This window comes from Chroicocephalus ridibundus, chromosome 21, assembly GCF_963924245.1.
Source record: "Chroicocephalus ridibundus chromosome 21, bChrRid1.1, whole genome shotgun sequence".
NCBI lineage: Eukaryota > Metazoa > Chordata > Aves > Charadriiformes > Laridae > Chroicocephalus > Chroicocephalus ridibundus.
Genome location: NC_086304.1, coordinates 2,165,581 through 2,193,296, shown reverse-complemented (window position 1 = coordinate 2,193,296; position 27,716 = coordinate 2,165,581). Strand labels below are relative to the sequence as shown.

Sequence of the window (27,716 nt, the reverse complement as noted above, 5' to 3'; positions counted from 1 at the left end):
GGGCGGAATCAAATCCAGGAGGTTTTGGGTTGGTTTGGTTGGGTTTATTTTTTTTTTTTTTTTTTTTTTACTTTCCTTCCCCCCCCCCTTCTGTTGAGTGCCGGTGTCGATAAATTAGTGCTGTAGTTTTTCTCAAGGGGGTGAAAAACGGAGGCGTCGAAGGGCTCGGGGGGCGGGGGGGGGGGCTCTCCCCCAGGCGGGGAGGAAGGAACGTGCTGGGGATGCCCCCCCTCTCCCCCCCCCCCCTCCCCTTTGGTTCTGGGAACAGGAGTTTTCTGTCTTGTCGTGGACTTTAGGTTGGTTTTTTTGGGTTGTTTTTTTTTTTTTTTGTGGTTTGTTTTGGTTGTATTTTTTTTCTGGCCCTTCTCCATGTGCCTGTGTCCCCCGGGGCTGTGCCGGCCTGTCCCCCCCGCCCTGTTCCCCCCCCCCCGCCCCCCGCAACGGTGAGGCGCGGAGGATCCTCAGCTGCCTCACGGTGTATGGACCACATTAAAGGCATCCTTTAGGAAAAGGGACCTAACTGCGCGTAGCCGTTTCGACGGCCGATTCCTCGGTCTTTTAACAGGCAGATCTTAATCCTCCCTTAGTCCCGCAACTTTGAGAGAATCTCTTTATTTTCGTGGAAATTTTGTTTTCTTTGTCGTTTTGGTTTTCGTTTCGGTTTGTCGGGGTTGGGGTTTTTTTTGTTTAGTTGTTTTTTGTTTGTCTGTTTTTGGTGGTTTTTTTGTTTTTGTTGTTTTTTGTTTTTTTTTTATCCCCCTCCCAATTTGTAAACATTTCATCCGCATTCAACTTTCCCGTGTGGTTTTTTGGTTTTTTTGTTTTTTTGGTTTTTTTTTTGCATTTTTTTTTGTTTTTTTTTTTTTTTTTCTTTTATCGTCCCGAATAACCTCTGTGCTTAGGGCACCCCACTTCAACGTGGGCGATGTTGAAACCCCCCCCTGCCCCCCAACCCCCGGGGCCGGGCAGCGGGCGGGAGGGAGAGGTAGGTCGCGTCTAAACACATGTCGCCGCTTCGTTGCTGTAAACGGTGTACTACGTACACTCGATTTAAACTAGTGTTTCGTTTGCTATTCAGTCAAATAAAGGCCTTTATAAAGAAGACCGGGCTTGGCGAGAGGTTGGCGGCGCTGGAGGAGAAGCTCGGGGACTGACTGGGATGGAAAGAACCTCCGCGGGGGTCGGGGGGGGGCCTGTAAAGGGGCTTTTCTGGGGAGAAAAAAGTCTCCTTTGGGTGCCGGAGGTGAGCGGTTGTGGGCTGGGGAGTGGGGGGAGCAGTGGTGGGATGGCGTTTCGTGGCGTCGGCCCCTTTTCCCACCACCGTGACTCCCGTCCTCCGGGATTCGGCTCCTGGGGGACGGACGCCCCGAAACCCCTCTCCCTGTCGTCCCCCCCCCCGCGTCCCTCCTTCATTTCGGGGGAAGGAGACCCGAGTGCTGGGGGAGGAGGTTTCCCTGCCCTTCCCCCAGAGCTGGGACCCTGCAGGGTTCGGACGAAGCTTTTCCAGCGGCGGGAGCGGGTGTTGCTGGGGGGATGTTGGGGGGGGGGGGGGGGGGGGAAGGAAAGCAGAAGGGGAGGCGCTGGCCCCACCATCGCCCCGCAACCTGCCGGGCTCCCCCCCGGAAAAGCAGCTCCTGCTTGGACGCTGCACCCCTTCAAAACCCCCAAAATCTGCTCGTTTGGGGGCTTTCTGATGGCGGGGCTGGGAGTTTGGAGACAATAAATGGCTCTGGGCCGCGTGGGTTGGTGAATCCGAAAGGGAAAATGCCTTAACCTGCGGCTAGATCCCCTTTTCCGCGTTTTCTTTGCTGGGTTTCTCTCGTTGCTTTTTCCCTGTTATTTAGGATTTCAGCAAAGCACCCCACACACGGGGTGGGTTTTGGGGGTGCTGGGCCGGGGGTGGTGGTGGGGGGGGGAGCCCCACACCTTCTCCCCCCTCCCTCCCTCTCGCCCGCGGCGACGACTCAGCCCTGGAGCGCCAGAAATCGGGGATTTCTTCCCCGGGGGGGGGGAGCAGAAATTTAAGCCAGACACTTCCCAGGGCATCTCGCGAGGCAAGACCCCGCGGGGGCAGCGGGAGACGCGCGGCCAAAGGGACCATGGAGGGGGGGAGTTTGGGGTGTATTTTGGACCCCCCCCCGGCCTTATCCCCCTATTGCTTTATATTTCCTGGCTGTCGCTGGTGCCTCTCCAGAGGGTTTTGGTTTTGGTGTTGGTTTTATTGGGTTTTTTTGATTTTTTTTTTTTTTTTTCCTGGGAGTTGGAAGAGTTTCTACTCTTGGAGCATCCCCGGGGCGGCGCCAGGGATGCAGGCGGAGCGCGGCGGCGGGTACCACACGCTGGAGCATCTCCGCGGGGGCTGAGCTTTATTGGTGGAGCCGCTTCTTTCAGCCCCGGTCCCTTTCCCCCACCTCCGCCACCATCCCCCGAGTCCTTCGGCTCAAACCTGGGGGGGCTCCTTCCCCTCTCCCCCCCCCACCTCCGACCTCACCTGGCTGCAATCCCTGTGCCAGCCCAATCCAGCCCCCGCGGAGGCATCGCCCTCCGCAAGGATGGAGCCGAGGCGGGAATGGGGGGGGGGACGGTGGCAGAGTCCCGAGCCCCTGCTTGTCCCCAAGGCTGGGGAAGGGATGTGGGCCCGTCCCCACGGCGCTGGGCTCGAGGGGCCACCGCTTCCCCTCACTGTTCCTCCTTCTCCTCCTCCTCCTCCTCCTCGGGGAGCTTCTTGCGGGTGAAGAAGCCCAGCTGGGGGGAGAGGGTGGAGGGGAGCGTGGGGAGGGCGGGCAGAGCCCCCTGTCCCCTGCTGTCTGTTCCCCCCCCCCCTCGCCCCAAAGCCCATCCCGGCCCCGTTCTCACCTTCCACAGGCAGAAGATGATGAGGGCCAGGAGGAGCAGCCCCCCCAGGATGCTGCCCACCAGGATCCAGAGGGAGACGGGCACCCGCTTCGCCTGGATGATTTCAAGGACCATCTGGGGGTGGGGGTGGGGGGAAGGAGTGAGTGGGGATGGGGGTCTCCCCACAGCGCTGCCCCCCAGGTTTCATAGAATCATAGAATCATAGAATCATAGGGTTGGAAGGGCCCTCTGGAGATCATCTAGTCCAACCCCCCTGCCAGAGCAGGGTCACCCAGAGCAGGTGGCACAGGAACACGTCCAGGTGGGTTTTGAATGTCTCCAGAGTTGGAGACTCCACCACCTCTCTGGGCAGCCTGTTCCAGGGCTCTGCCACCCTCAGGGTAAAGAAGTTCCTCCTCATGTTTAGGTGGAACTTCCTATGTTCCAGTTTGTGCCCATTGCCTCTTGTCCTGTCCCCGGGCACCACTGAGAAGAGCCTCGCCCCATCGTCCTGACACCCACCCTTTAAGTATTTATAAGCGTTGATAAGGTCACCCCTCAGACGCCTTTTTTCCAGACTGAAGAGACCCAAATCCCTCAGCCTTTCCTCATAAGAGAGGTGTTCCAGTCCCCTGATCATCCTCGTAGCCCTCCGCTGCACCCTCTCCAGCAGTTCCCTGTCCCTCTTGAACCGGGGAGCCCAGAACTGGACACAGTACTCCAGGTGCGGCCTCACCAAGGCAGAGCAGAGGGGGAGGATGACCTCCCTTGACCTGCTGGCCACGCTCCTCTTGATGCACCCCAGGATGCCATTGGCCTTCTTGGCCACAAGGGCCCATCGCTGGCTCATGGTCATCCTGTTGTCCACCAGGACTCCCAGGTCTCTTTCCACAGAGCTGCTCTCCAGCAGGTCACCCCCAGCCTGTCCTGGTGCAGGGGGTTATTCCTCCCCAGGTGCAGCACCCTACACTTGCCCTTGTTGAACTTCATAAGGTTTCTCTCTGCCCAGATCTCCAACCTGTCCAGGTCTCTCTGGATGGCGGCACAGCCTTCCGGTGTGTCAGCCACCCCACCCAGCTTGGTGTCATCAGCAAACTTGCTGAGGGTGCACTCTATCCCCTCATCCAGGTCATTGATGAATATGAATATTCAGTTCGGGGGTGGGGGGGGTGTGACAGGGGTCTGGGGGGGGGCTCCTACCTCCCTCCGATGCGCCCCCTCCTCCAGCATCAGCACGCTGCTCCCCGGGACCCCCAGCCAGACCGTGCTGACCACCCTCACGCTCCTGAATTTAGCCTGGGGATGGGGAAAAAAAAAAGGGGGAAAGGGGCGTGGGGGGGGGGTTTCAAGCCGTGTTTCGCCACCCTGAGCTCTTTGCTCTGCACCAGGGCATGGCAGATCGGGGGGGGTGTCACCCTTCCTCGTCTCCCCCTCCTCACCCCACGGAAGAAGTCGTTGTGGATGGCGCGGAGGACGTGGATGGAGGCCTCCCCGCCGCGGTCCAGCCGCCCCAACCGGCAGCTCAGCTCCTGGCACCAGGCGTTGGCGCAGTCCTACGGGGTGAAACGTGGGGTGCCGTGGCAGGGGACACCCCCACCCCCCCCAAAAAAGCCCAGCTGGGGGCGGCTCAGGGTGACTCTCACCAGCCTGTCCACGCGCAGGAGGTCTTCGGGGTGCACCGGGACCACCGTGGCCGTTCCCCGCTGCCGCGGCTCCTCGGGGGGGGTCCGCAGCGTGCAGGTAGCCTGGGTGGGGGGAGAGAAGCTGGGCTCAGTGCTGGGGGGGGGTGTGTGTGCGTGTGTGTGCAGGGAAACCCACCCCCCCCCCGCCCCCAGCACCCCCAGTTTGGGCGAGGGACTCACGTTATCGGCCAGGACGCGTGTGACGGAGAGGAAGGTGGCGCGGCGGTAGCCCAGGGCTGGCAGGGCCATGAGGAGGGTGAGGTTTCGGACCGGGTAGCACCCCAAATTCTGCACCTGGGGGGAGAGCGGGGTGAGCCAGGACCCCCCCCTGCAAAACACCACCCCCTCCCCCCATATCTCCTCACCTTCACCGTGGTCTTGAATTCGGGGCCAGGGCCGTGGGGGAAGGTGCCGAGGGGGTGAACCTCGTAGCGGTGCAGGTTGGCGTCGCTGCCGGCATGAGAGTAGGGGGGGGGGTCGGATCCTGCCCCCAGCACCACGAACGCCCGCCCCCGCCATCTTTGCCCCGCTTCCCCCCCCAGCCCTACCTGGAGAGGAAGAGGTCAGGCTCGTAGCGGATGGGGGCAGAAAGCCGGAGCGCGTTGTCCTCTGGCGTCGCCTCGGTGCTGTCACTGGAAGGGGGAGACGTGACCATGGGGAGGACCCCGAGACCCCCTCAGCCCCCCCCCAGACCCACCCCGTGGGGTGCAGCCCGTCCTACCTGCTGGCCTCGAGGGCGACCTCGGCTCGGTCGAGGAGGACGGAGCAGCTGAACTCCAGCTCCAGGGTGAAGGAGACCTAGGGGGGAGTGGGGCCGTCGGTGGGGTGGGCTGGGTGCATGGGGGTCCCGGGGGAGGGGGGTGTCCCCGTCCCCTACCTTGGCCAGTGAGCGGAAGACGGGGTAGCCGACGCTGCAGAGCCGACGGTGACCTGCCAGCGCCGTGCACTCCAGCTTCACCGAGCTGGTGTCCTGCTGGGGGGGGGGGGGGGTCACACATCACCCACGTCCGGATGGGGATGGGGACGGGAGGGAGCTGGGGGGAGCGCAGGGTGAGCACAAGGGTGAGGAGCCCTATGGAACCCCACCTGGGATCGGTTGTGAGCCCCCCCGTAGGGTCACATGGACCCCCATCTCCCAGCCAGGATGGGCTGGGGGACCCCCCCATCTCCCACGTGGGATGCATTGGGGGACCCATATGGGGCAAAATGGACCCCCACCCCCACCTAGGATGGGTTGGTGGCCCAGACGGGCTATATGAAGCCCCCACCCCCCACCTGGGATGGGTTGGGGACCCGTATGGGTCATATGAACCCCCCCCATCCCCCACCTGGGATGGGTTGGGGGCCCACATGGACCATAGGAACCCCCCCCATCTCCCACCTGGGATGGGTTGGGGGCCCGTATGGGCCATACGAACCCCCCCCCCGTCTCCCACCTGGGATGGGCTGGGGGCCCATATGTGTCATACAAACCCCCCCGTCTCCCACCTGGGATGTGTTGGGGGCCCATATGGGTCATATGAACCCCCCATCGCCCACCTGGGATGGGTTGGGGGCCCATATGGGCTATATGAACCCCCCCGTCTCCCACCTGGGATGGGTTGGGGGATCAATATAGGACTAAATGGACCCCCACCTCCCACTTAGGATGGGTTGGGGGGGTCCATATGGGCCCAATGGACCCCCCCACCTCCCACCTGGGGCAGGTTGGGGAGGAGAATGGGTTGGAGAATCTCTGTAAGACTGGAGAGACCCCAGCCTTTGTCCCGGGACGGGCTGGAGGGTCTGTGCAGGGCTGGAAGGACTACGATGTCTCGGAGGGGCTGGGGGGGGGGGGCAGGTGGGTCTGGGGGACCCCCCCTCCCCCCATGGCCCTGTACCTGAAGCGCGAGGCTGGAGAAGTGGAGGTTGCTGGAGAAGCGGAGGAGCAGGCTGGCGTTGTAGGCGTTCTCCTTCTTGTTCTCCAGGACCACGTCCACCATCACCTTCCTCCTGCCCTTGCGCAGGACGTGGGGGCTCTGCCTGCAGCCACGAGGGGGGTTACGGCCCCAGGGGCTCCCGAGACATGGCTTAACCCCGGGGAGACCCCAGGGACACCCCATACCTGGAGCCCACGATGTCCATGGTGGCCCTGAGCACCAAGTCCGTGACGCACTCATCGTCCTCCCCGCAGTCCTTGAAGAAGGGGATCTGGAAGGAGCCGGGGGGTGATGCCGGTGCTGGGAGCACTGGGGGGGGACAGGGGGGGCGGGGGGGGGTGATGCGGCCACCTCCACCAGCACCCACCAGTTTCCGGATGGTGGTGGGGGACGTCTCATCCAGCACCGGGCCGGTGGATTCGGCCATGGCCAACCTCACCGTGAAGCTGAGGGGTCGCAGATAGTCCGTGGTGTCCTGGGGGAAGGCGGAGGGGTCCCCCGTTAGCCCCCAGGTCGGCAGGGGAGGGGGGGGAAGTGGTGGAAAAAGCCACCCTGTGTCCCAGGGAGGGGTCCCGCCGCAGCTCACCAGGACGTGGAAGGGGAAGCGGAGGCAGCTCTGCCGCCCCAGCGAGAGCTCGAGGCGACGCTGCAGCAACCGCCGAGCGCCGGAGTCGAAGGCAGCCCGGGCTCCCGGCGTCCTCTCCTCCAGGGACACGTTGTACCGGAGCTCTGCGTGGGGACAAGGATGGTGGTGGGGGGGTGTGTGTGTGTGTCGGGGGGGATAATTACTAAAAAAATGGCCAAAAATACAGCATTGTTCACACATTACGGAAAGGTATGAAAGCAAAAGGCTTCTAAGGTGGGACACGGCGCGCAAAGAGTTCGACGCCTGCGATTCCCTGTCCACTATCGCTTGCGAAGCGACACGGGGGATGGAACGGGAACGCGACCTTCCGCGGCCTTGCCCCGTGACGTACAGCCACTACGGGACCGAGATGGCCCTATGGAACCCATAAGCTGCCTGGCTGCTACCCTGAGCCGGCGTTTTTGCCAAATTTTGACGAAATGCTGTCCTTTGCGCCAGCTTTGCTCACTGTAACACCGAAACACACCTCCGTCCCGAAGGCCACCCGCCTCCAAGGTGCGACCTCTCCCCCTTGGGTCTGCGCCCTGAATTTTTCGTAAGCGCTGCCTTTAAATGTGAAGCCAGAGAATTTTACGCCAATCATAAAATAAAAGTATTTATGGCTGGAGTCACTCAAACTCCGCCTTGAAGGTAAAAAAATAGCATTAAAAAAAAAAAAAATAGCCCAAGAAAGGGGGGATATCGGGGAAGATGCCGTCGATAGCGCAAGGGGGGGGGGGTTATTGTCTGCCCAAACCGCTTTGCCCCTTTCACGCAACAGGGGGTCGGCGCTTGGAGCCACCCACGGGGTGGGGACGCCCTGGAGATGCTCCGGGGACACCCTGGGATGCTCCAGGGATGCGTTGGGGCTACATCAGGGGTGCTCTGGGGACACCCTGAGGATGCTCTTGGGGTGCTCCGGAGGCGGCATATGGATACTCCGGTGATATTCAGGGGACACCCCAGGGATGCTCTGGGGAAGCCCAGGGGACACCCCAGGGATGCTCTAGGGATGTTCTGGGGATGCTGCAGGGATGCTCTGGAGAAGCTCCAAGGATACCCTGGGGATACATCAGGGATGCTCCAGGGACACCCCGAGGATGTGGTTGGGATTCTCCAGGGATGGCGTATGGCTGCTTCGGTGATACTCCGGGGACACCCTAGGGATGCTCTTGGGATGCTCTGGGAATGCTCCAGGGTCATCATGGGATGATCTGGGATTGGCGTATGGATGCTCCGGTGACATCCAGGGGACACCCCAGGGCTGCTCCGGGGTAGCGCGGGGGATGCTACGCAGGGGAAGCCCTGGAGATTCTCTGGGAACACGCTGGGATGGGCATGTGGATGCTCCGGTGATACTATGGGGACACCCCAGGGCTGCTCCTGGGATGCTCCTGGGATGTTCCAGGGACACCCTGGGATGCTCCAGCTGCTCATCCCATTCTCCCCGTCACTCACCGATGTCCCTGTCCCGCTGGCCCCGGGCGCGGGTCCCAGCACGGAAGCAGACTCTGGCCCGGAGGCAGACGGCGCCGGTGCCGCTGCGCTGGCAGTTCTTCTGGATGACGTTGATGGCCGGTGGCTCCACCGTCAGCGACGTGTTGACCTGGACGATCTGGCGGGACCTGGCAGCCAGGGGACAGTGCCACCAGGATGCTCACGGGGACGGTGACATCCATCCCTGCACCGTCCCCAAGCTCTCCTCCTCTTATTGCAAGGGGAAACTGAGGCACGGGGGAGGCCGGGAGACGCCCGAGAGCATCCCGCCAGGCAGGGCTGAGCCGGGTGGCCCTGGGCTGTCCCCTCCGCCCGTCCCTGTCCCCAGGACTCACCGCAGCAGCACGGCCGCCCCCTGCGCCCCCACGGCCAGGTCCACCAGCCCGTCCCCATCCATGTCCAGCCGCCCGTCCAGGCTGCGCCCGAAATAGCTGAGGGTCGGACCCAGCGCCGCCGCCTCGATGCGCTGGGGAGGCGAGAGCAGGGCAAGCAGTGGCTTCACCGCTGTCTCGTATAAGGCAGCGCTCAACCTAATAGAAACCAACACCACCACTGCCACCACCCCACCCTCCCCCAGCAAGATGGCAGTGAGACACCCCCCCCCCTGCCTCCAGCACCCCCCAGGTCCCATCTATCTCACCTGCTTGTAATGGGGCAGGAGGGTACCCGGGGCGCCGTGGTAGACGTAGACGGCGCCGCGGTGCCCGTCCTCCAGCGGAGCCCCCACCACCACGTCATTGAAACCGTCGTGGTTGAGATCGGGCACGGCGGCCAGGGCGTAGCCGAACCGGGCATCCTGCGGCTTCTTGTCGGCGTGCAGGGTGCCGGCAGGGGCCAGGAGCCTCTGGGTGGGTGGGGGGGGGAACAGGGTGGCCCTCGGTACCCCACCGTGCTGGGTCCAGCCCCATGTGCCCCACAGCTGAACACCCCCCCGCCCCCTGCCCCCAGAGGTGGGGAGAGCAGGAGGAGCCCCTGGGCTGCCTCACCCCCTCAGCCCTGCTGTGAACCCCCCCAAACCCTGCTGCGACACCCCCCCCCCCCCCCCCCCCCCCCCCCGCCCCAGTCCCCCTCAATTCCACTGCATCCCCCTGACCCTTTTCCCACCCCTCCCCACCTTATCATGTCCCCCCAGTCATAGTGCATCCCCCCCACACACCCAACCCCACTGTGTGCCCCGATCCCCCCCGCATCCCCCCACAACACCCCCCCCGAGCCCCTCACCTGCCCCACTCTGTAGAGATACACCCTCCCCGTCTCCCTGCTCTGGGCACCCAGGTACATGGGAGCTGCCACCAGCAGCACGTCGGTGACCCCGTCGCCGTCCACGTCCAGGACGCACACCTCGCTGCCGAAGTAGGAGCCGATCTGTGGGTCGCAGTGCGTGTGGGGGGGGGTCTGCATGAGCCTGAGGGCTGCCAGCAGCCCTTTCCCATGGCTGTCTCCTCCCCCCGCCCCCCGGCCCCCAGCAGCACCTACCTGCTCCCCCGTCAGCGCCTGGGCCACCGTCACGGTCCCCGTGGTGTCCATCTGGAAGAGGATCACCTTGCCCTTGTGCTGGAAGCGGGGGGCCCCGGCCACGTACAGGCGCTGCCCCCCGGGGAGCCGCAGCGAGGAGACGGCGTAACCTGCCTCAACAGCAGGGAAAAGCTCTGGGGCTGGGGGGGTGCCATTCCTCTGCCACCCTGTGTCCCCGGGGCACCCGGCATCCCTGGGACACTGAGCACCCCTGGGCCATTCCGCATCCCCAGGGCATGGAGCATCCCTGGGGAACACCACATCCCTGGGGCATGGAGCACCCCTGGGGCACTCACCATCCCCGGGACACCCCGCATCCCTGGGGCATGGAGCATCCCTGGGGCACCCATCATCCTTGAGGCATGGAGCATCCCCGGGGCATGGAGCATCCCTGGGGAACACCGCACCCCTGGGGCATGGAGCAACCCTGGAGAACACTGCACCCCTGGGGCACGGAGCATCCCTCGGGCACCCACCATCCCTGGGACACCCCCCATCCCCAGGGCATGGAGCATCCCTGGGGCATGGAGCATCCCCAGGACACCCTGCATCCCTGGGTCATGGAGCATCCCTAGGGAACACCACAGCCCTGGGCATGGAGCATCCCTGGGGCATGGAGCATCCCCGGGACACCCCGCATCCCTGGGGCAGGGAGCATCCCTGAGGAACACCGCATCCCTGGGCATGGAGCATCCCTGGGGCAGCCACCATCCCTGGGACACCCCGCACCCCTGGGGCATGGAGCATCCCTGGGGAACACCACATCCCTGGGCATGGAGCATCCCCGGGGCAGGGAGCATCCCTGGGGCAGGCAGCACCCCTAGAGAACACCACATCCCTGGGCATGGAGCATCTCCGGGGAATGGCGCATCCCTGGGGCATGGAGCATCCCTGGGACACCCCGCATCCCTGGGGCAGGGAGCATCCCTGAGGAATACCGCATCCCTGGGCATGGAGCATCCCCGGGGCACCCACCATCCCCGGGACACCCCGCATCCCTGGGGCATGGAGCATCCCCGGGGCATGGAACATCCCTGGGAACACCGCACCCCTGGGGCACAGAGCATCCCTCGGTTGCTGGTGATTCCCCATTTGCCCCATATCGCCGGGACACGGAGCACCCCTGGTTCACCCCGAATCTCCAGGACACGCTGCATCCCTCGGGACACCCCCTCCTTGTACCCAAATAAGCCGCGTGATTCTTCAGCTCCAACGGGAATTCCTCCTGGAAGGCTTTGCGGGGCGGGATGATGCGGCCGCGCCGGCTCTCTTCCAGCACGGCCCCGTCCCAGTCGTAGGCTCCCACCGTGCCGAAGAGGATCCCGTCCTGGGTGAGGCGGGGGGGGGTGATGGTGGTGGTGACATGATGCTGCAGCGGGATGGGAGCTTGGGGGGAAGCGTGTGTCACACGCCTCGAGGACATCGCGTGCGTGGCGATGCCTCACTGTCCCCAAATCTCCCCCCCCCAAAAAAAAAAAACCCCCATCACCTGCCCAGCCTGGGACACTCAGTGCCGGGGATGCCCAATCCCGGGTTGGGTTGAGGATTATTTTCCACTTCTGCAAACCCCCCGGGACAGGCGGTGGCTGTCGTCCCTCCCCCCGTCTCAACCCTCCCCGGGGCCACATCCTGCCCGGTCCTGGCCGTCTCACCTCCAGGAGGTGGATGGAGAAGCCGATCTGGGACATCTCCAGCTCGAAGGAGCTCTCGTTGTACCCGTGGGTGCCTGGGAAGGGGGAAAGAGACGGGATTCCTCCAGATGAGGTTCCGGATGTTTTTTCTGCACCCCTTCAACCCGGCGTCCAGACCCGGATCCGGCCCCACGTCACCTTCCAGGCTGAAGATGCGGTCACCCAAGGCATCCACGATGTCGTTGAGGGCGGCCTCGTCGGTGACGTTGAAGAAGTATTTCTCGTCCGGGTCGCTGGCGATGTACTTGATCTCGCGAATGAAATCCTCGGGGTCCTGCTGCCGGCGGAGGTAGTGCCCCAACACCTGGGGAGAGGGGACCCAGCGTCACCCGGGGGCCAGATCCGGACCCCGACGGAGGTGGCATGGGCGTCCCCCACCGCAGCCTGGCACGAAGGGGGAATGGGGAAACTGAGGCACGGTGCCTCCTCCCGGCTGGCGGGCAGGGAGGCGGCCGTGGCGCTCACCGCGATGGCGTAGCGGGTGACGTTGCGCTTTTCGCACTCGGCCAGAGCCTCGGGCAGCTCCTCGCCGTCGTGGGACTCCCCGTCCGTCACCACGATCATCAGCCGGGTGGCATCCGCCCGCCCGCCCTGCTCGGGGCTGAAGGCTTCGGTGCTGCCGGGGAGGGGTGGTGTGAGGCTGAGCCAGATCCCGATCCCAATCCCGACCCTGATCCCAATCCCAACCCCAATCCCTACCCTGATTTCAACCCCCATCCCAATTCCCAACTCCGATCCCAATTCCCAGCCCAATCCCCGTCCTGATCCCAACCCTGATCTCAATTCCCAATCCTGATCCCATCCCACTTTCCATCCCCAATCCCCAACCCAAATCCCAACCCCCATCCCAACCCCCATCCCAATTCCCATCCCAATTCCCAACCCAAATCCCAATCCCGATTCCATCCCAGTTCCCATCCCCAATCCCAATTCACAACCCCGATCCCAAACCCCATCCCAATCTCCATCCCAATCCCATCCCCTGATCCCCATCCATCCCAATTCACAACCCCCATCCCATCCCTGATCCCAACCCCAGTCCCAACCCCCATCCCAACCCCCATCCCGATTCCCAACCCTAACTCCCATTCCCAATCCCATCCCAATTCCCATCCCCAATCCCAATTCCCATCCCGATTCCCAACCCCAATCCCCAATCCTGATCCCATCCCAATTCCCATCCTGATTCCCAACCCCAATCCCAATTTCCAATCCCAATCTCATCCCAAGTCCCATCCCCAATCCCAATTCACAACCCTGATCCCATCCCTGATCCCGATTCCCAACCCCAATTCCCAATCCCGATCCCATCCCAATTCCCATCCCCAATCCCAATTCCCATCCCGATCCCAACCCCCATCCCAACCCCCATCCTGATTCCCAACCTCAAACCCCAATCCCGATCCCATCCCAATTCCCATCCCCAATCACAATTCCCAACCCCGATCCCAATTCCCATCCCAATTCCCAACCCCAATTCCCACCCTGATCCCAACCCCAATCCCAACCCTAATCCCAACTCCCATCCCGATTCCCAACCCCAATCCCCAATCCCGATCCCATCCCAATTCCCAGTCCCCAATCCCAATTCACAGCCCTGATCCCAACCCCAATCCCGATTCCCATCCCGATTCCCAACCCCTATTCCCAATCCCGATTCCCAATCCCAATTCCCATCCCCAATCCCAATTCCCAACCCTGACCCCATCCCCAATCCCAATTCCCATTCCGATTCCCAACCCCAATTCCCAACCCCAGTTCCCAATACCGATTCCCAATCCCAATTCCCATCCCCAATCCCAATTCCCAACCCTGATCCCAACCCCAGTCCCAATTCCCATCCCGATTTCCAATCCCAATTCCCATCCCCAATCCCAATTCTCAACCCTGATCTCAACCCCAATCCCAATTCCCATCCCAATTCCCATCCCGATTCCCAACCCCCATTCCCAATCCCCATCCCATTCCAGTTCCCATCCGCAATCCAAATTCCCATCCCAATTCCCAACCCCAATTCTCATCCCGATCCCAACCCCAATCCCAACGCCCATCCCGATTCCCAACCTCAGTCCCCAATCCTGATCCCATCCCAATCCCAATTCCCATCCCAATTCCCAACCCCAATTCTCATCCTGATCCCAACCCCAATCCCAACGCCCATCCCGATTCCCAACCTCAATCCCCAATCCTGATCCCATCCCAATTCACAACCCCAATCCCATCCCTGATCCCAACCCCAACCCCGATTCCCAACCCCAGTTCCCAATCCCGATTCCCAATCCCAATTCCCATCCCGATTCCCAACCCCAATCCCATCCCAATTCCCAACCCCAATTCCCAACCCCAATTCCCATCCCAACCCCAACCCCAATCCCATCCCAATTCCCAACCCCAATTCCCAACCCCAATTCCCAACCCCAATTCCCATCCCAACCCCAACCCCATCCCAATTCCCAACCCCAATTCCCATCCCAACCCCAACCCCAATCCCATCCCAATTCCCAACCCCAATTCCCAACCCCAATTCCCATCCCAACCCCAACCCCATCCCAATTCCCAACCCCAATTCCCATCCCAACCCCAACCCCATCCCAATTCCCAACCCCAATTCCCATCCCAACCCCAACCCCAACCCCATCCCAATTCCCAACCCCAATTCCCAACCCCAATTCCCATCCCAACCCCAACCCCATCCCAATTCCCAACCCCAATTCCCATCCCAACCCCAACCCCAATCCCGTCCCAATTCCCAACCCCAATTCCCAACCCCAATTCCCATCCCAACCCCAACCCCATCCCAATTCCCAACCCCAATTCCCATCCCAACCCCAACCCCAACCCCATCCCAATTCCCAACCCCAATTCCCAACCCCAATTCCCATCCCAACCCCAACCCCATCCCAATTCCCAACCCCAATTCCCATCCCAACCCCAACCCCAATCCCATCCCAATTCCCAACCCCAATTCCCAACCCCAGTTCCCAATCCCGATTCCCAATCCCAATTCCCATCCCAACCCCAACCCCAATCCCATCCCAATTCCCAACCCCAATTCCCAACCCCAATTCCCATCCCAACCCCAACCCCAACCCCATCCCAATTCCCAACCCCAATTCCCAACCCCGATCCCAACCCCGATCCCCATCCCCGTGCCCATCCCGCCGCCCGTCCCCGCGGGGCTCCGGCCGCGGGCGCACCAGGCGCGGTGGATGGCGAGCGCCGTGCGCGTCTCCCTGCCCTCCTGCCGGCTGATGTTCTTGGCCGCCTCCACCACCTCCTGCGCCGTGCGGTACCGCCCCAGCGCCCACTCCTGCACCGCCCGCTCCCCGTACTGCAGCACCCCCACCTGCCCCACACGCCGCCGTCACCCGCGGGCCAGCGCCGTCACCCCCGGGGTGGCACCGCCACGGGGACGGCAGCACGGCCCTGGGGACGATGGCGTCACCCCAGGGGTGGCATTACCCCAGGGACTGTAGCATGGCCCTGGGGACGATGGCATCACCCCGGGGGTGGCATCACCACAGGGACAGCAGCACGGCCCTGGGGACGATGGCGTCACCCCTGGGACAGTAACATGGCCCTGGGGACAATGGCATCACCCCGGGGGTGGCATCACCACAGGGACAGCAGCACGGCCCTGGGGACGATGGTGTCACCCCAGGGGTGGCATCACCCCAGGGACTGTAGCATGGCCCTGGGGACAATGGCATCTCCACAGGGACAGCAGCACGGCCCTGGGGACGATGGTGTCACCCCAGGGGTGGCATTACCCCAGGGACTGTAGCATGGCCCTGGGGACAATGGCATCTCCACAGGGACAGCAGCACGGCCCTGGGGACGATGGTGTCACCCCAGGGGTGGCATTACCCCAGGGACAGTAGCATGGCCCTGGGGACGATGGCATCACCCCGGGGGTGGCATCACCACAGGAACAGCAGCACGGCCCTGGGGACGATGGCGTCACCCCTGGGACAGTAACATGGCCCTGGGGACGATGGCGTCACCCCAGGGACAGTAGCATGGCCCTGGGGACAATGGCATCACCCCGGGGATGGCATCGCCACAGGGACAGTAGCATGGCCCTGGGGACGATGATGACACCCCTGGGACAGTAACATGGCCCTGGGGACAATGGCATCACCCCGGGGGTGGCATCACCACAGGGACAGCAGCACGGCCCTGGGGACGATGGCGTCACCCTTGGGACAGTAACATGGCCCTGGGGACGATGGCATCACCCCGGGGGTGGCATCACCACAGGGACAGCAGCACGGCCCTGGGGACGATGGTGTCACCCCAGGGGTGGCATTACCCCAGGGACTGTAGCATGGCCCTGGGGACAATGGCATCACCCCGGGGGTGGCATCACCACAGGGACAGCAGCATGGCCCTGGGGACGATGGCGTCACCCCAGGGACAGTAACATGGCCCTGGGGACGATGGCGTCACCCCAGGGACAGTAGCACAGCCCTGGGGACAATGGCATCACCCCAGGGGTGGCATCACCCCAGGGACGGCAGCATGGCCCTGGGGACAATCGCATCACCCCAGGGGTGGCATCACCCCAGGGACAGTAGCATGGCCCTGGGGACAATGGCGTCACGCTGGGGATGATGGTATCACCCTGGGGACAATGGTGTCACTCCAAGGGTGGCATCACCCCAGGGACAGCAGCATGGCCCTGGGGACAGTGGCATTGCCACGGGGATTATAGCATGTCCCTGGGGACAATGGCGTCACCCCAGGGAAGACGGCACTGCCCTGGGTATGGTGGCGTCATCCGGGGGACCTCATCACCCCAGGGACAGTGACGTCGTCCTGGACATCGTGGACATGGACGTGTCCTGGACACGTCGCCATGGCCCTGGGGACCCCGGCGCGGCCCTGGGGACACCAGCATGGCCCTGGGGACCCCGACACCTCACCTGGATCTGCCCCGGCCCGATGAAGAACTTGCTGAGGACGTTGCTGAGGAAGTTCTGCACCTCGTACCAGGGGTAGATGCTGTTGGAACCGTCCAGGACGATGACGATGTCCATGTAGGTGGAGCAGCCTGGGGAGGGGGGGACGCAGCTGTCACCGGCCCGGCCTGGCACGGCCACCCCGGCCCCACACGCGGCAGCCGCCCCCCAACTCACGCTGGGCCGTGGGCGCGAGGGTCCCCACCGGCCGGAGGTCACCATCCAGCCGGGCGCAGAGGCCGGTGCTGTAGAGGGAGGTGCCGCACTCCTGGGACCAAAGCGGGGCGCAAGCCTGGGGGGGGACATGGAGGGGGGGGACACACGGAGGGCACACACACAGCATGGGCTTGGCACCCGTCCCCGCGCCCGGCCGTGCCTCAGTTTCCCTCGGGGGGAGGCTCCTCTCACCACGAAGCCGCCGTCCCTGGAGTCCAGGAGGGTCATCCCCAAGTGGACGCTGTGGCCGGGGAGGGGGACGAGCCAAGGGGCTGCGGACCCTGGGACGGAGCGACGCCGGGGCTCAGCACCGGGGTGACACCCCCCCCCCGACCCCACCGGGGTGCTGCCCCCCCCCCCCCCCCCCCCCATCCCCACGGCGGTACCGAGGTTGGCTTTGGCGCAGGTGGCGTTGGGGGGTCCCACGCGGCACTTGTAGATGTCACCTTGGCGGTCCCCGTCCCACGGGGCCCCCACCAGCAGCCTGCGGGGAGGTGGCGGGGGGGGGGGGGAAGGTGAGGGGACACCGGCAGGGGGTCACCGTCACGCCACACACGCCCCCCCCCCCCCCCCCCAGCCCCAACCCCCGTCTCCGTCTCGGCCCCTCTCGGTATTTGGGGGGGGCGCGGAGCCAAACCCCGCCGCCCCCGCGCTTCCGCCACCGGTTTCCGTCCGTCTGTCCGTCTGTCCCCCTGGCTGCAGTCCCCGCCGTCGGCCCCCCCGCCGTGGCACGGGCACCGGGCCCCCCTCTCACCCACCCCCCGCCCCGGGTTTTACCCAGGGGACCCTAATTTTCATTACCCTCCCCCCGCCCCCCCCCCCCCCGCTCCCCTCCCTCCGAGCCACGCCGGGGTAAAGCGCAAATCCACGGCGAGCCTTAAAAGCCCATTTCTGCCCCCGGAAAACACCGCGGAGGCTTTGCTGGCCCCTCCCTGCCTCAGTTTCCCCTTTTCCTGCCTCGGTTTCCCCTTTTCCTGCCTCGGTTTCCCCTTCCCCGCCTAATTTTTTCCTCTCCTGCCTCAGTTTCCCATTTTCCTGCCTCAGTTTCCCCTTTCCTGCCTGTTTCCCTCTTCCCTGCCTCAGTTTTCCCCTTCTCTGCCTCAGTGTCCCCCTTTCCCTGCCTCAATTTTCCCCCTCCCTGCCTCAGTTTCCCCATTCCTGCCTCAACTTCCCCCTCCCTGCCTCAGTTTTCCCCTTCTCTGCCTCAATTTCCCCCTTTCCTTGGCTCAGTTTTCCCCCTCTCTGCCTCAGTTTCCCCTTTCCTGACTCTGTTTCCCCATTCCCGCCTCAACTCCCCCATTCCTGCCTCAACTTCCCCCTCTCTGCCTCAGTTTCCCCTTTCCTGCCTCAGTTTCCCCATTCCTGCCTCAGTTTTCCCCTTCTCTGCCTCAGTTTCCCCCTTTCCTGCCTCAGTTTCCCCCATTCCCTGCCTCAGTTTCCCCTCCTCGCAGCCCCACGAGCCCTGCCCCAGCCCCACACACCGACCCCGTGGGCCGTGCTGGGGGGGGGGGTGGTGGTGAGAGAGCCCCATGGGTGTCCCCGTGTCCCCCGTCGCCCCCCCTGGGTGCCACTCACCACTTGTCCCCGCCGCTCGCCCGCTGCAGCACCTTGTAGCCAAACTGGCCCTGGGCTGGCCCGGGGAAGACCCGCGGCCGCCGCACGTCGACGTTGAACCCCAGGCACAGCCCTGGGGGCCGGGGGGGGACAGTGACCCTGAGGGGGGCGACGCACACGCAGCCCCCCAACGGCCAAGACCCCACCCAAAGAGCCCCTAAAAGCTAATTTTTTGGGTGCTGCTGCGAGCACCCACCTCCCACCCATAAAAATTGGGGGGGGGCAGGACATGGGTGCGACCCACGGGGGGTTTGGGGCGGTGGGGTGGGGTGGGGGGGGGGTGGGAGGAGGCTGGTGGGCAAGTTGGTGCCCACCCATGGGTGCTCGGGGGGGGGACCTGTGGGGAAAGAGGGGGAGCCCGGCGGGAAGGGGGGTCCCCGGGGTGGGGTGGGGGGACTCTTAGGGGGCACTGGCTGCGGTGGTGGCCCCTGTCCCCGGGGGGGGGGAGGTGGGGGGGGGTGGGCAGGGGGGTGCTGGGTGCTGAGCACCCCGTGTGCGGCTCCGAGCACCCCAAACGCAGCACCCAGCGCCCCATGGACGGCACCCGGCACCCCAAACGCGGCACCCGGCACCCCAAACGCGGCACCCAGCGCCCCACAGGCAGCACCCAGCACCCCAAAATGCAGCACCCCGCATATAGCACCCAAGCACCCCAAATACGGCACCCCCAGCACCCCACATACAGCACCCGGGACCCCAAACGCAGCACCCAGCGCCCCACAGGCAGCATCGAGCACCCCACAGGCAGCACCCAGCACCCCAAACTCAGCACCCCTCATATAGCACCCAAGCCCCCCAAATACGGCAACCCCAGCACCCCACATCCAGCACCCACCACCCCAAATACAGCACCCACCACCCCACAGGCAGCACCTGGGACCCCAAACGCAGCACCCCTCATACAGCACCCAAGCACCCCAAATACAGCACCCCCGGCACCCCAAGTGCAGCACCTGGGACCCCACAGGCAGCACCCAGCACCCCAAATACAGCACCCAGCACCCCATGTACGGCACCCAGCACCCCAAACGCAGCACCCCTCGTATAGCACCACGCACCCCATATACAGCCCCCCCAGCACCCCAAGTGCAGCACCCACCGCCCCAAATGCAGCACCCAGCACCCCAAGTACAGCACCTGGGACCCCACATATAGCACCCAAGCGCCCCAAATGCAGCCCCCCCAGCACCCCAAGTGCAGCACCCAGCACCCCATGTATGGTACCCCAGCACCCCACGTACAGCACCCAGCACCCTACATGCAGCACCCAGCACCCCAAACTCAGCACCCCTCATATAGCACCCGAGCACCCCAAATACGGCACCCAGCACCCCAAGTGCAGCTCCTGGGACCCCACATATAGCACCCAAGCACCCCAAATACAGCACCCAAGCACCCCATGTACGGCACCCAGCACCCCAAACGCAGCACCCCTCGTATAGCACCACGTACCCCATATACAGCCCCCCCAGCACCCCAAGTGCAGCACCCACCGCCCCAAATGCAGCACCCAGCACCCCAAGTACAGCACCTGGGACCCCACATATAGCACCCAAGCACCCCAAATGCAGCCCCCCCAGCACCCCAAGTGCAGCACCCAGCACCCCACAGGCAGCACCCAGCACCCCACAGGCAGCACCCCTCATATAGCACCCGAGCACCCCAAATACGGCACCCAGCACCCCAAGTGCAGCACCTGGGACCCCACATATAGCACCCAAGCACCCCAAATGCAGCACCCCCAGCACCCCAAATGCGGCACCCAGCACCCCACATATAGCACTGAGCTCCCCAAATGCGGCACCCAGCACCCCACAGGCAGCACCCCTCATATAGCACCCGAGCACCCCAAATACGGCACCCAGCACCCCAAGTGCAGCACCTGGGACCCCACATATAGCACCCAAGCGCCCCAAATGCAGCCCCCCCAGCGCACCCCAAATGCGGCACCCAGCACCCCACATATAGCACTGCGCTCCCCAAATGCGGCACCCAGCACCCCAAACGTGGCACCCGGCACCCCTCGTATAGCACCCAGCACCCCCCATATAGCCCTGAGCACCCCAAACGCGGCACCCAGCACCCCAGGAAGCCCCAGGGTGGACGGGACAACTCGGGGGGGGGTGTGTGTTCCATTTGGGGGGGCCCAGGGGGGTTGTATTTGCCTCCAAACTTCAAAAGGCCTCCAAAGTGCTCCCCCCCAACCCCCCCCCCCCCCCATATCCCCCCGCCCCGGCTCCGGGTGGGGAAACTGAGGCACGGGGAGCCCCCAGGGCCAGCGGGGAGCGTGCCCCGCTGTCCCCCCCGGCCGGGCACGGCCCAGGAGCGCCGACGTGCCCAGATGGGACGGAGACGGGCTGGGACCCAGCCGCCAACCCCCCCTTGGGACAAAAAAACCTCAACTTTTGTATCTTTTTTTACCCACCCCCCCCCCCAAAAAAAAAAAAAATAGAGATTTGTCCTTAAAATTGTTTCTTAAGTTCCTTTGAGCGGGGTTTGGTTCCCTCCACGCCGGCACCGAGCCCGTCCCCAAAGCCGGGGGCGGTGGGAGGTTTTGGGGGTCCCCCCTCCAGCAATAAAAAAGCCCCAAATATCCTGGGAGAGGGGATGAGCCCCAAAACCAGGCTTTTTTCCCCCAAAAGCCCCCTCCCCCCCCCCCCAAGACCGGCTCAGCGGGGGGCATCCACCCATCGCTGAGCTCTGGGTTAATGGGTACCCAGCTCAGCCCCCACCCCCCCCCAACCCCGCCGCGTCCCCAAAACGCCTCCGCTTCATCCCCCCAAAAAACACCTTCCCCCCCCCCAAAAAAAAAAACCCTTCTTTTCCCAAATCCGGCTAAATTTTGGGGTGACGTTACCTGGGAGCAGGAGCAGCACCCGGAGGAGCCGCCGGCACCCACCACCCTCCATCGCCCCGGAGCCGCCGGCTCAAAGGTTACTCTGTCTCCTTACGGGATATATATATATTTTTTTTATTTATTTTTTTTATTTTTTTTCCCTCTTTTTTTTTTTTTTTTAAATATTTTTTTTCCCCTCCTCCTTCATCTTCAATTGGCTGCTAAAAATAAAACAGCCGGCGGGTTTGGGGTTTTTTTTTGGTTTTCTTTTTTTTTTTTTTCTTTTTTTTTTTTTGAGAGGGACGGAGTTGGGAGAGGGGGCGGGGGGGGAATCAAACCCGAAAAAAAAAAACCCCAACAAAACAAACCCGAAACCAACCCCCCCCCCAAAAAAAAACGGCCAAGTGGAGAAAAAGGTGGAAAAAAAAAAAAAAAAATAGAGGAGAGGGAAGGAGGGGGGGGGGGGGGGGGCAGGGGAACGCGGGGTCTGGGTTGGGGTGGGGGGGGGGTGGGGGCTCGGGGTGCTGCTGATGGGGATTTTCTCCTTTTTTCCCGACAAACCGGACCCCGCACGGGGTGGGAAGGGCGTCCCCGGGGTGGGAAGCGCGTCCCTTGGTGTCCCCCCCCTGGAGCAGGGTTGAACCCCCCGGAGGTGGCCGGGACACCCGGCTCTTCTCCCCAGGGACCTCGACGTAAGGCTGGGGGTGTAGGGCCGGGGTGGGGGGGGGTTTGGGGGTCACCGCTTGTCCCCGCCGTCTCTCGCTGGATTTAGGGTGGATTTAGGGTCGCCACGTCCTCTCTCTGGGTGACACTGCCACCTCCTGGACACCGTCCCCATCCCCTGGCTCTTGGAGGAGAGCGAGAAGATGGAGTGACTTTGGCGAGGACCTTCCCCCCCACACACCCCCCAACTCCTCCGCTGAGGCAGGGGGGATGCTTGGCACACAGCGGCACCCCAAGACCACCTTCCAGCTGCTGAAGGACATGGGACAACAGAGGCCACCGCTACGTGGTGGCATCCACGGCTGTCTCCTCCTCGCCGGTGACGGGACCGAGCCCCCCGGGGCTGCCCAAGAGGCTTCGGAGCTGGAGCCAGAAGAAAGGGCGTCTCCCGGGCTCATGGGGCCACTCCAGGTAGGTTTTGCTACCCAACATCTTCCGGAGCCGGGCGAAACGCCGGGGCAAACCCCGAGCGTCGATGGGTTCCTTCACCACCAGGATGACGTCCTCGCTGCCCAGCCCCACGGCGCGCTGGTGGGCGAAGTAGAGCTCGTAGTTGCACCACTCGCTGTCGACGAAGCTGCGGGAGAGGACGAAGATGACCTTGGCGCTCCTCTCGATGTTCTCCACGATGTTGTCGATGATCCAACGGCCCGGCGTGAAGTCCCGCTCGTGGATGCAGAGCCGGTAAGGTGGCCTGGTGCTCTCCAACCGCTGCAGAAGCTCCCGGCGAACCCAGCCGGCGTCGGCGCAGCTGTAGGAGATGAAGGCGTGGTAGGAGCATCGCCGCGTGGTGCCCACCCGCCGCCTGCCGTACTTGGAGCGCACCAACCGGTACGTGGCGCGGAGGTACCAACCAGCGTCCAGCTTCCAGCAGAGCACGGCGCACGCCGCCACCACCACTGCCGTGCTGGCCACCGCCACGGCCACCAGAGCCGGCACGTTGCATTCCAAGGGACGTGGGGTGTAGGAGGCCACGGCTGTATCCAGCAGCGGCTCGGGGTGGTAGCAGGTCCAGTTGTGGGGCCAGTCGGCCAAGGTGGGGCGTCCCCGTTGCCGTGTCTCCTCCAGGAAGAGGTAGAGGTCGCAGGTGCAGTGGTAGGGGTTGTTGCCGGCCGCCAGGCTAACGAGCCGCGGCATGTTGACGAAGGAGCCGCGGTTGATGACGCCAAAGGAGTTGCCATCGATGGCCAGCACCTCCAAACGGGGGCATCTCCACTCGGAGGGGATGAACTTGATCTTGTTGCCACTCAACCGCAGCTCCTGGAGCCGGGGGCTTCGGGTGAAGTAGCCCATGTCCAAGCGGTCGAGTTGGGAGTAGGAGAGGTCCAGGTACTCCAGGGTGGTGGGCAGGCACCCGAAGGTGCTCACCGTCACACGGTTGTGGTGGAGGGCCAGCCAACGCAAGGTGTGACTCCATTGGCACGTCTCCTGCAGGCTGCCCAAGGCGTTGTGGCTGGCGTCGAGGCGGGTGAGCCGTGGCCAGGTCCGCGTCAAGGCGGCCACCACAGCCAGGCTCAGGAGCTGGTTGGTGGCCAAGATGAAGCTCTCCAGCTTGGGCATGACGCCCTGGTAGTGGCAACGCTGGTTGTAGATATAACCATCTTCCAGACGGTTGCTGGAGATGTCCAAGGCCTCCACGTTACGCAACTCACTCCAAACGTCACAGGGGACGTAGTTGAAGTTGACGTTGATGATGGAGAGGGCGGCCACGCCGCTCAACCAGGTGAAGGTCCAGTCGAAACGCAGGATGTCGGGGTTGCTGATGTCCTGCAGCAAGAGGCGGTCGAGGCGCGGGGTGGCCGCCCCCACACCGGAGCTGTTCCACCGCGGCGAGCGGGCAAAGTCGATGGCCACCAGCGCCAAGTCACGGACGCTGGAGCGTTGGACGTTGAGCAGGGCAAAGCGGAGGAGGTTCTCGTTGAACTTGCCCCGGTAGAAGACCAACTTGGTGATCCGCAACTCGGCCAAGCCGACGAAGGGATCGGCGTTGCCAGTGTAGTAGGTGAACTCGAAGAGGTTACGGAAGCGCAGGTAGTCGAGAGGTTTGTCCCGCAGGTCCCGCAGCATCACCGGCAGAGCCGTCGCGTTCTCGTCCAAGGCCACGTCACACCACAGCTCTGTGGTGTTCAACCACGAGAAAGCCCCGGCTTCGTACCAGCGCAGGCTGGAGGCCGATTTGATGGCGAACTTCTGCAGCGCCGTGTCCTTCAAGACGGCGAAGTCCCCCCAGGAGATGTCCCGCAGCAGCGGCCCCCCCAGCGACAGCTCCCGCAGCTGCCGCAGCCTGCCGAAGGCGCCGTCCAAGGCCGCGCTGCGGTAGAGGTTGTTGGACATGTCCAACCAACGGAGGTTGACCAAGGGTCGCAACGCCGGCGCTGGGATGTGGCGGAGGGAGTTGTTGAAGAGCTGGAGGTGCTCCAAGAGGAGGTTGGAGAGGAAAGCGTCCGGCGCGATGCGGGAGATGTTGTTGTAGCCCAAATCCAAGCGCCGTAGCTGGGTCATGCCGGCGAAGTCGCCCGCCGTGATCTCCCGGAGCTTGTTGTAGGAGAGGTCGAGGCTGCGCAGGCCGCCGGGGAGGCCGCTGGGCACCTGCGCCAGGCCCTGCCCCTTGCACAGCCCCGTCCCGTTGCCGGCGTCGATGTGGCACGGCGGCCGCGCCGCGTCCCCCGCCAGCGCCAGCAGCACCAGGCACCAAACCCGCCGGGTGGTGGCCGGGGGCCGCATGGCCGCCGGGGTGGCAGCCGGGGTGGCCGGGGAGGCGCCGCCGGTGGCGGGGATGGGGTGGGAAGGAGCATCCGGGCGTCCCCGCGGAGCCGCCCTGCGGAGGGAGACGGGGGGGGGGCGGTCAGCAGTGCCACGGCGGGGGGCACGACCCCGACCCCCCTGGGGAGCACCAGGATCAGCTTCGGGGTTAGATCCTGCCTGGGGCGCTTGGGGACTGGATCCCGGGGGATTAGGGAATGGATCCTGGGGGATCGAGGGACCGGATCTCAGGGGGGAGTGGGGGACTGGATCCCAGGGGGGATCCGGGGACTGGATCCTGGGAGGTTGGGGGACTGGATCCCAGGGGATTAGGGACAGGATCCTGGGGGACTGAGGGACTGGATCCTGGGGGATTGAGGGACCGGATCCCAGGGGGGAGTGGGGACTGAGTCCTTGGGGGGAGTGGGGGACCGGATCCTGGGGGGATCTGGGGACTGGATCCCAGGGGATTAGGGACAGGATCCTGGGGGACTGAGGGACTGGATCCTGGGGGATTGAGGGACCGGATCCCAGGGGGGAGTGGGGACTGAGTCCTTGGGGGGAGTGGGGGACCGGATCCTGGGGGGATCTGGGGACTGGATCCCAGGGGATTAGGGACAGGATCCTGGGGGACTGAGGGACTGGATCCTGGCGGATTGGGGGACTGGATCCCAGGGGATTAGGGACTGGATCCTGGGGGACTGAGGGACTGGATCTTTGGGGAGTGGGAACTGGATCCTGGGGGACTGAGGGACCGGATCCTGGGGCAGCGGGGACCGGATCCCAGCAGGGAGTAGGGGACTGGGTCCCAGGAGGATTTGGGGACTGGATCCTCAGGGAGTTGGGACTGGATCCCAGGGGCATCAGGGATTGGATCCCAGGGATCGAGAACCCTATCCTGGGGTAATCGGATTCCAGGGGGACTGGAGACCGGATCCCGAGGGCATTGCATTGGGGGTGGAGGGGGGTGGGGGGTGGGTGTCAGGGACCAAATCCCCTGGGATTTGCAGACCCGATCCCGGGGTGAAGCTCAGCCACCAGATCCCCTGGGATTTGCGACACCGGATCCCGTGGGCTGAAGGCCCAACCCTTCCTCCTCTTCCTCCTCCTCGCTTGGGGCTGCCCGGAGCGGGGCTGGGGGTAGGGGTGTGTGTGTGTGTGTGTGTGTGCTCCCCCGGGCCGAGCCCCCCGCTTGGCTCCCCCCGCTCATTTTCAGGGCGGGTTTTATTTTCCAATTAAAAAACAAAAAACAAACGGGAAAAAAAAAAAAACACAACCCAAAACATTCAAAAATTAGCTTTTTTTTTTTTTTTTTTTTTTTTTTTTTTTTTTGCACAGAGGCAAACTTGTGCTGCTCGACCGCCGGGCGGTTGCGGCCAAGAGTTTTGGTATTTTTACCGGGGGGGCGGGGGGGGAGAATTGGGGGGGGGGAGGAGGATTAAAAAAAAGCAGGAAACTGGAGAAAAACAGACGGGCGTCTGTCCTGCCCCAGCGCCGCGGTGGCATGGCCAGGCCAAGTGCGGCCCCCCCCTGCCCCGGGGGTCCAGGGCCAGACCCCAGCCTAGGGGGAGGGGGGGACACACGTGGGGACAGGGGGGAGTCACCCTGCTTCGTCCCAAAACCATGCGCCCCCCCCCGCCCCGCTCCTCCCCACGCTCGCAAGGGAAGAAGGAAAAACACTTGGAAGTGGCCCAATACGGTGGCGCGTTGGGTGAGGGGGGGACCTGGAGGGGGGGGGGGTGTCACCCGTGGGAAGGGCCTGTGTCACCGCAGCACCCACGTGGGGAAACTGAGGCACGGGGGGGGGGGCCCTCCTTCCCCGCCCCCCCTCCCCCAGCCAAACCCCTCCTGGCACCAAACTCTTCCTCATTCCCGACACCCGCATGCGGCAGCAGCAGCACCCGCTCACCCCCCTCAAAAAACCCCCCCCCAAAGTTCCCCCCCCCAGCCCGGCCCCTGCTCACCCAACGCGGCGCCTGGGATGCGGTGAGTTCGGCAGGTCTCAGCCGGGGCGGGAGCGGGTGCGGGACGGGGCGGCGGGATGGCGGCCGGGGGGGGGGACGGTTGGCACCCGGGGCGGAGGGGGAACTTTGTCCTCCGGCAGGTTTACGGCAACGGGCTGCGCCGAGGGCCTGGATCGCAGCGCCTGAACGATGTCACCTTGCACGTGTTCAGCGCTCCCAGTACAGCCCAGTGCCCCCAGCCCAGTACTCCCAGTCTGGCCCAGTACTCCCAGTTCAGCCTAGCACCCCCAGTCTGACCTAGCGCCCCCAGCCCAGCAACCCCAGTCCAGCCCACTGTTCCCACTCTGACCCAGTGCTCCCAGTCCAGGACTCCCAGTCCAGCCCAGTGCTCCCAGTCTGACCCAGTGCTCCCAGCCCGACCCAGTGCTCCCAGCCCAGCACTCCCAGTCTGACCCAGTGCTCCCAGCCCGACCCAGTGCTCCCAGCCCAGCACCCCCAGCCCACCCCAGCACCCCCTCTCCAGCACCCCCAATCCAGCTCAGGACTCCCAGTTCAGCCCAGCACCCCCAGTCTGACCTACTGCCCCCAGCCCAGTACTCCCAGTCCAGCCCAGTGCTCTCAGTCTGGCCCAGTGCTCCCAGTCTGGCCCAGTGCTCCCAGTCTGACCCAGTGCCCCCAGCCCAGCACCCCCAGCCCACCCCAACACCCCCTCTCCAGCACCCCCAGTCCAGCCCAGCACCTCCAGTTCAGCCCAGCACCCCCAGTCTGACCTAGTGCCCCCAGCCCAGCACCCCCAGTCCAGCCCAGGACTCCCAGTCCCGCCCAGCGCTCCCAGTCTGACCCAGTGCTCCCAGCCCAGCACCCCCAGCCCACCCCAGCACCTCCTCTCCAGCACC

General features: G+C 64.0%; 2 protein-coding genes across 3 annotated transcripts; both read right to left on the bottom strand.

The window, feature by feature from the left end:
• Positions 1-180: 180 nt before the first annotated feature.
• On the bottom strand, positions 181-21,500 carry ITGA10 (integrin subunit alpha 10). Of its 2 annotated transcripts, none has more exons than XM_063357342.1 (30): positions 21,413-21,500; positions 18,517-18,628; positions 17,328-17,425; positions 17,134-17,222; positions 16,903-17,017; positions 16,690-16,817; positions 14,962-15,110; positions 12,230-12,380; positions 11,903-12,068; positions 11,726-11,799; positions 11,256-11,400; positions 10,035-10,183; positions 9,780-9,923; positions 9,199-9,402; positions 8,894-9,024; positions 8,520-8,686; positions 7,023-7,165; positions 6,804-6,911; positions 6,622-6,707; positions 6,398-6,539; positions 5,395-5,487; positions 5,239-5,315; positions 5,066-5,149; positions 4,883-4,967; positions 4,698-4,811; positions 4,479-4,580; positions 4,275-4,388; positions 4,036-4,131; positions 2,857-2,970; positions 181-2,745 (listed from the first exon to the last, which is right to left on the bottom strand). In XM_063357342.1, exons 1-30 carry the CDS (start codon positions 21,462-21,464, stop codon positions 2,680-2,682), a joined length of 3,498 nt encoding a protein of 1,165 aa, XP_063213412.1. In that variant the 5' UTR covers positions 21,465-21,500; the 3' UTR covers positions 181-2,679. The 2 variants fall into 2 exon arrangements, with proteins under 2 accessions (XP_063213412.1, XP_063213411.1); XM_063357341.1 differs by having other exon boundaries at positions 182-2,745; positions 5,395-5,490.
• A 377-nt stretch (positions 21,501-21,877) lies between these two features.
• On the bottom strand, positions 21,878-27,298 carry LOC134525982 (toll-like receptor 2). Its single transcript, XM_063357346.1, has 2 exons — positions 26,821-27,298; positions 21,878-24,932 (listed from the first exon to the last, which is right to left on the bottom strand). The coding sequence occupies exon 2, from the start codon at positions 24,836-24,838 to the stop codon at positions 22,397-22,399; it is 2,442 nt and encodes an 813-aa protein (XP_063213416.1). The 5' UTR covers positions 24,839-24,932; positions 26,821-27,298; the 3' UTR covers positions 21,878-22,396.
• Between the last annotated feature and the right edge of the window lie 418 nt (positions 27,299-27,716).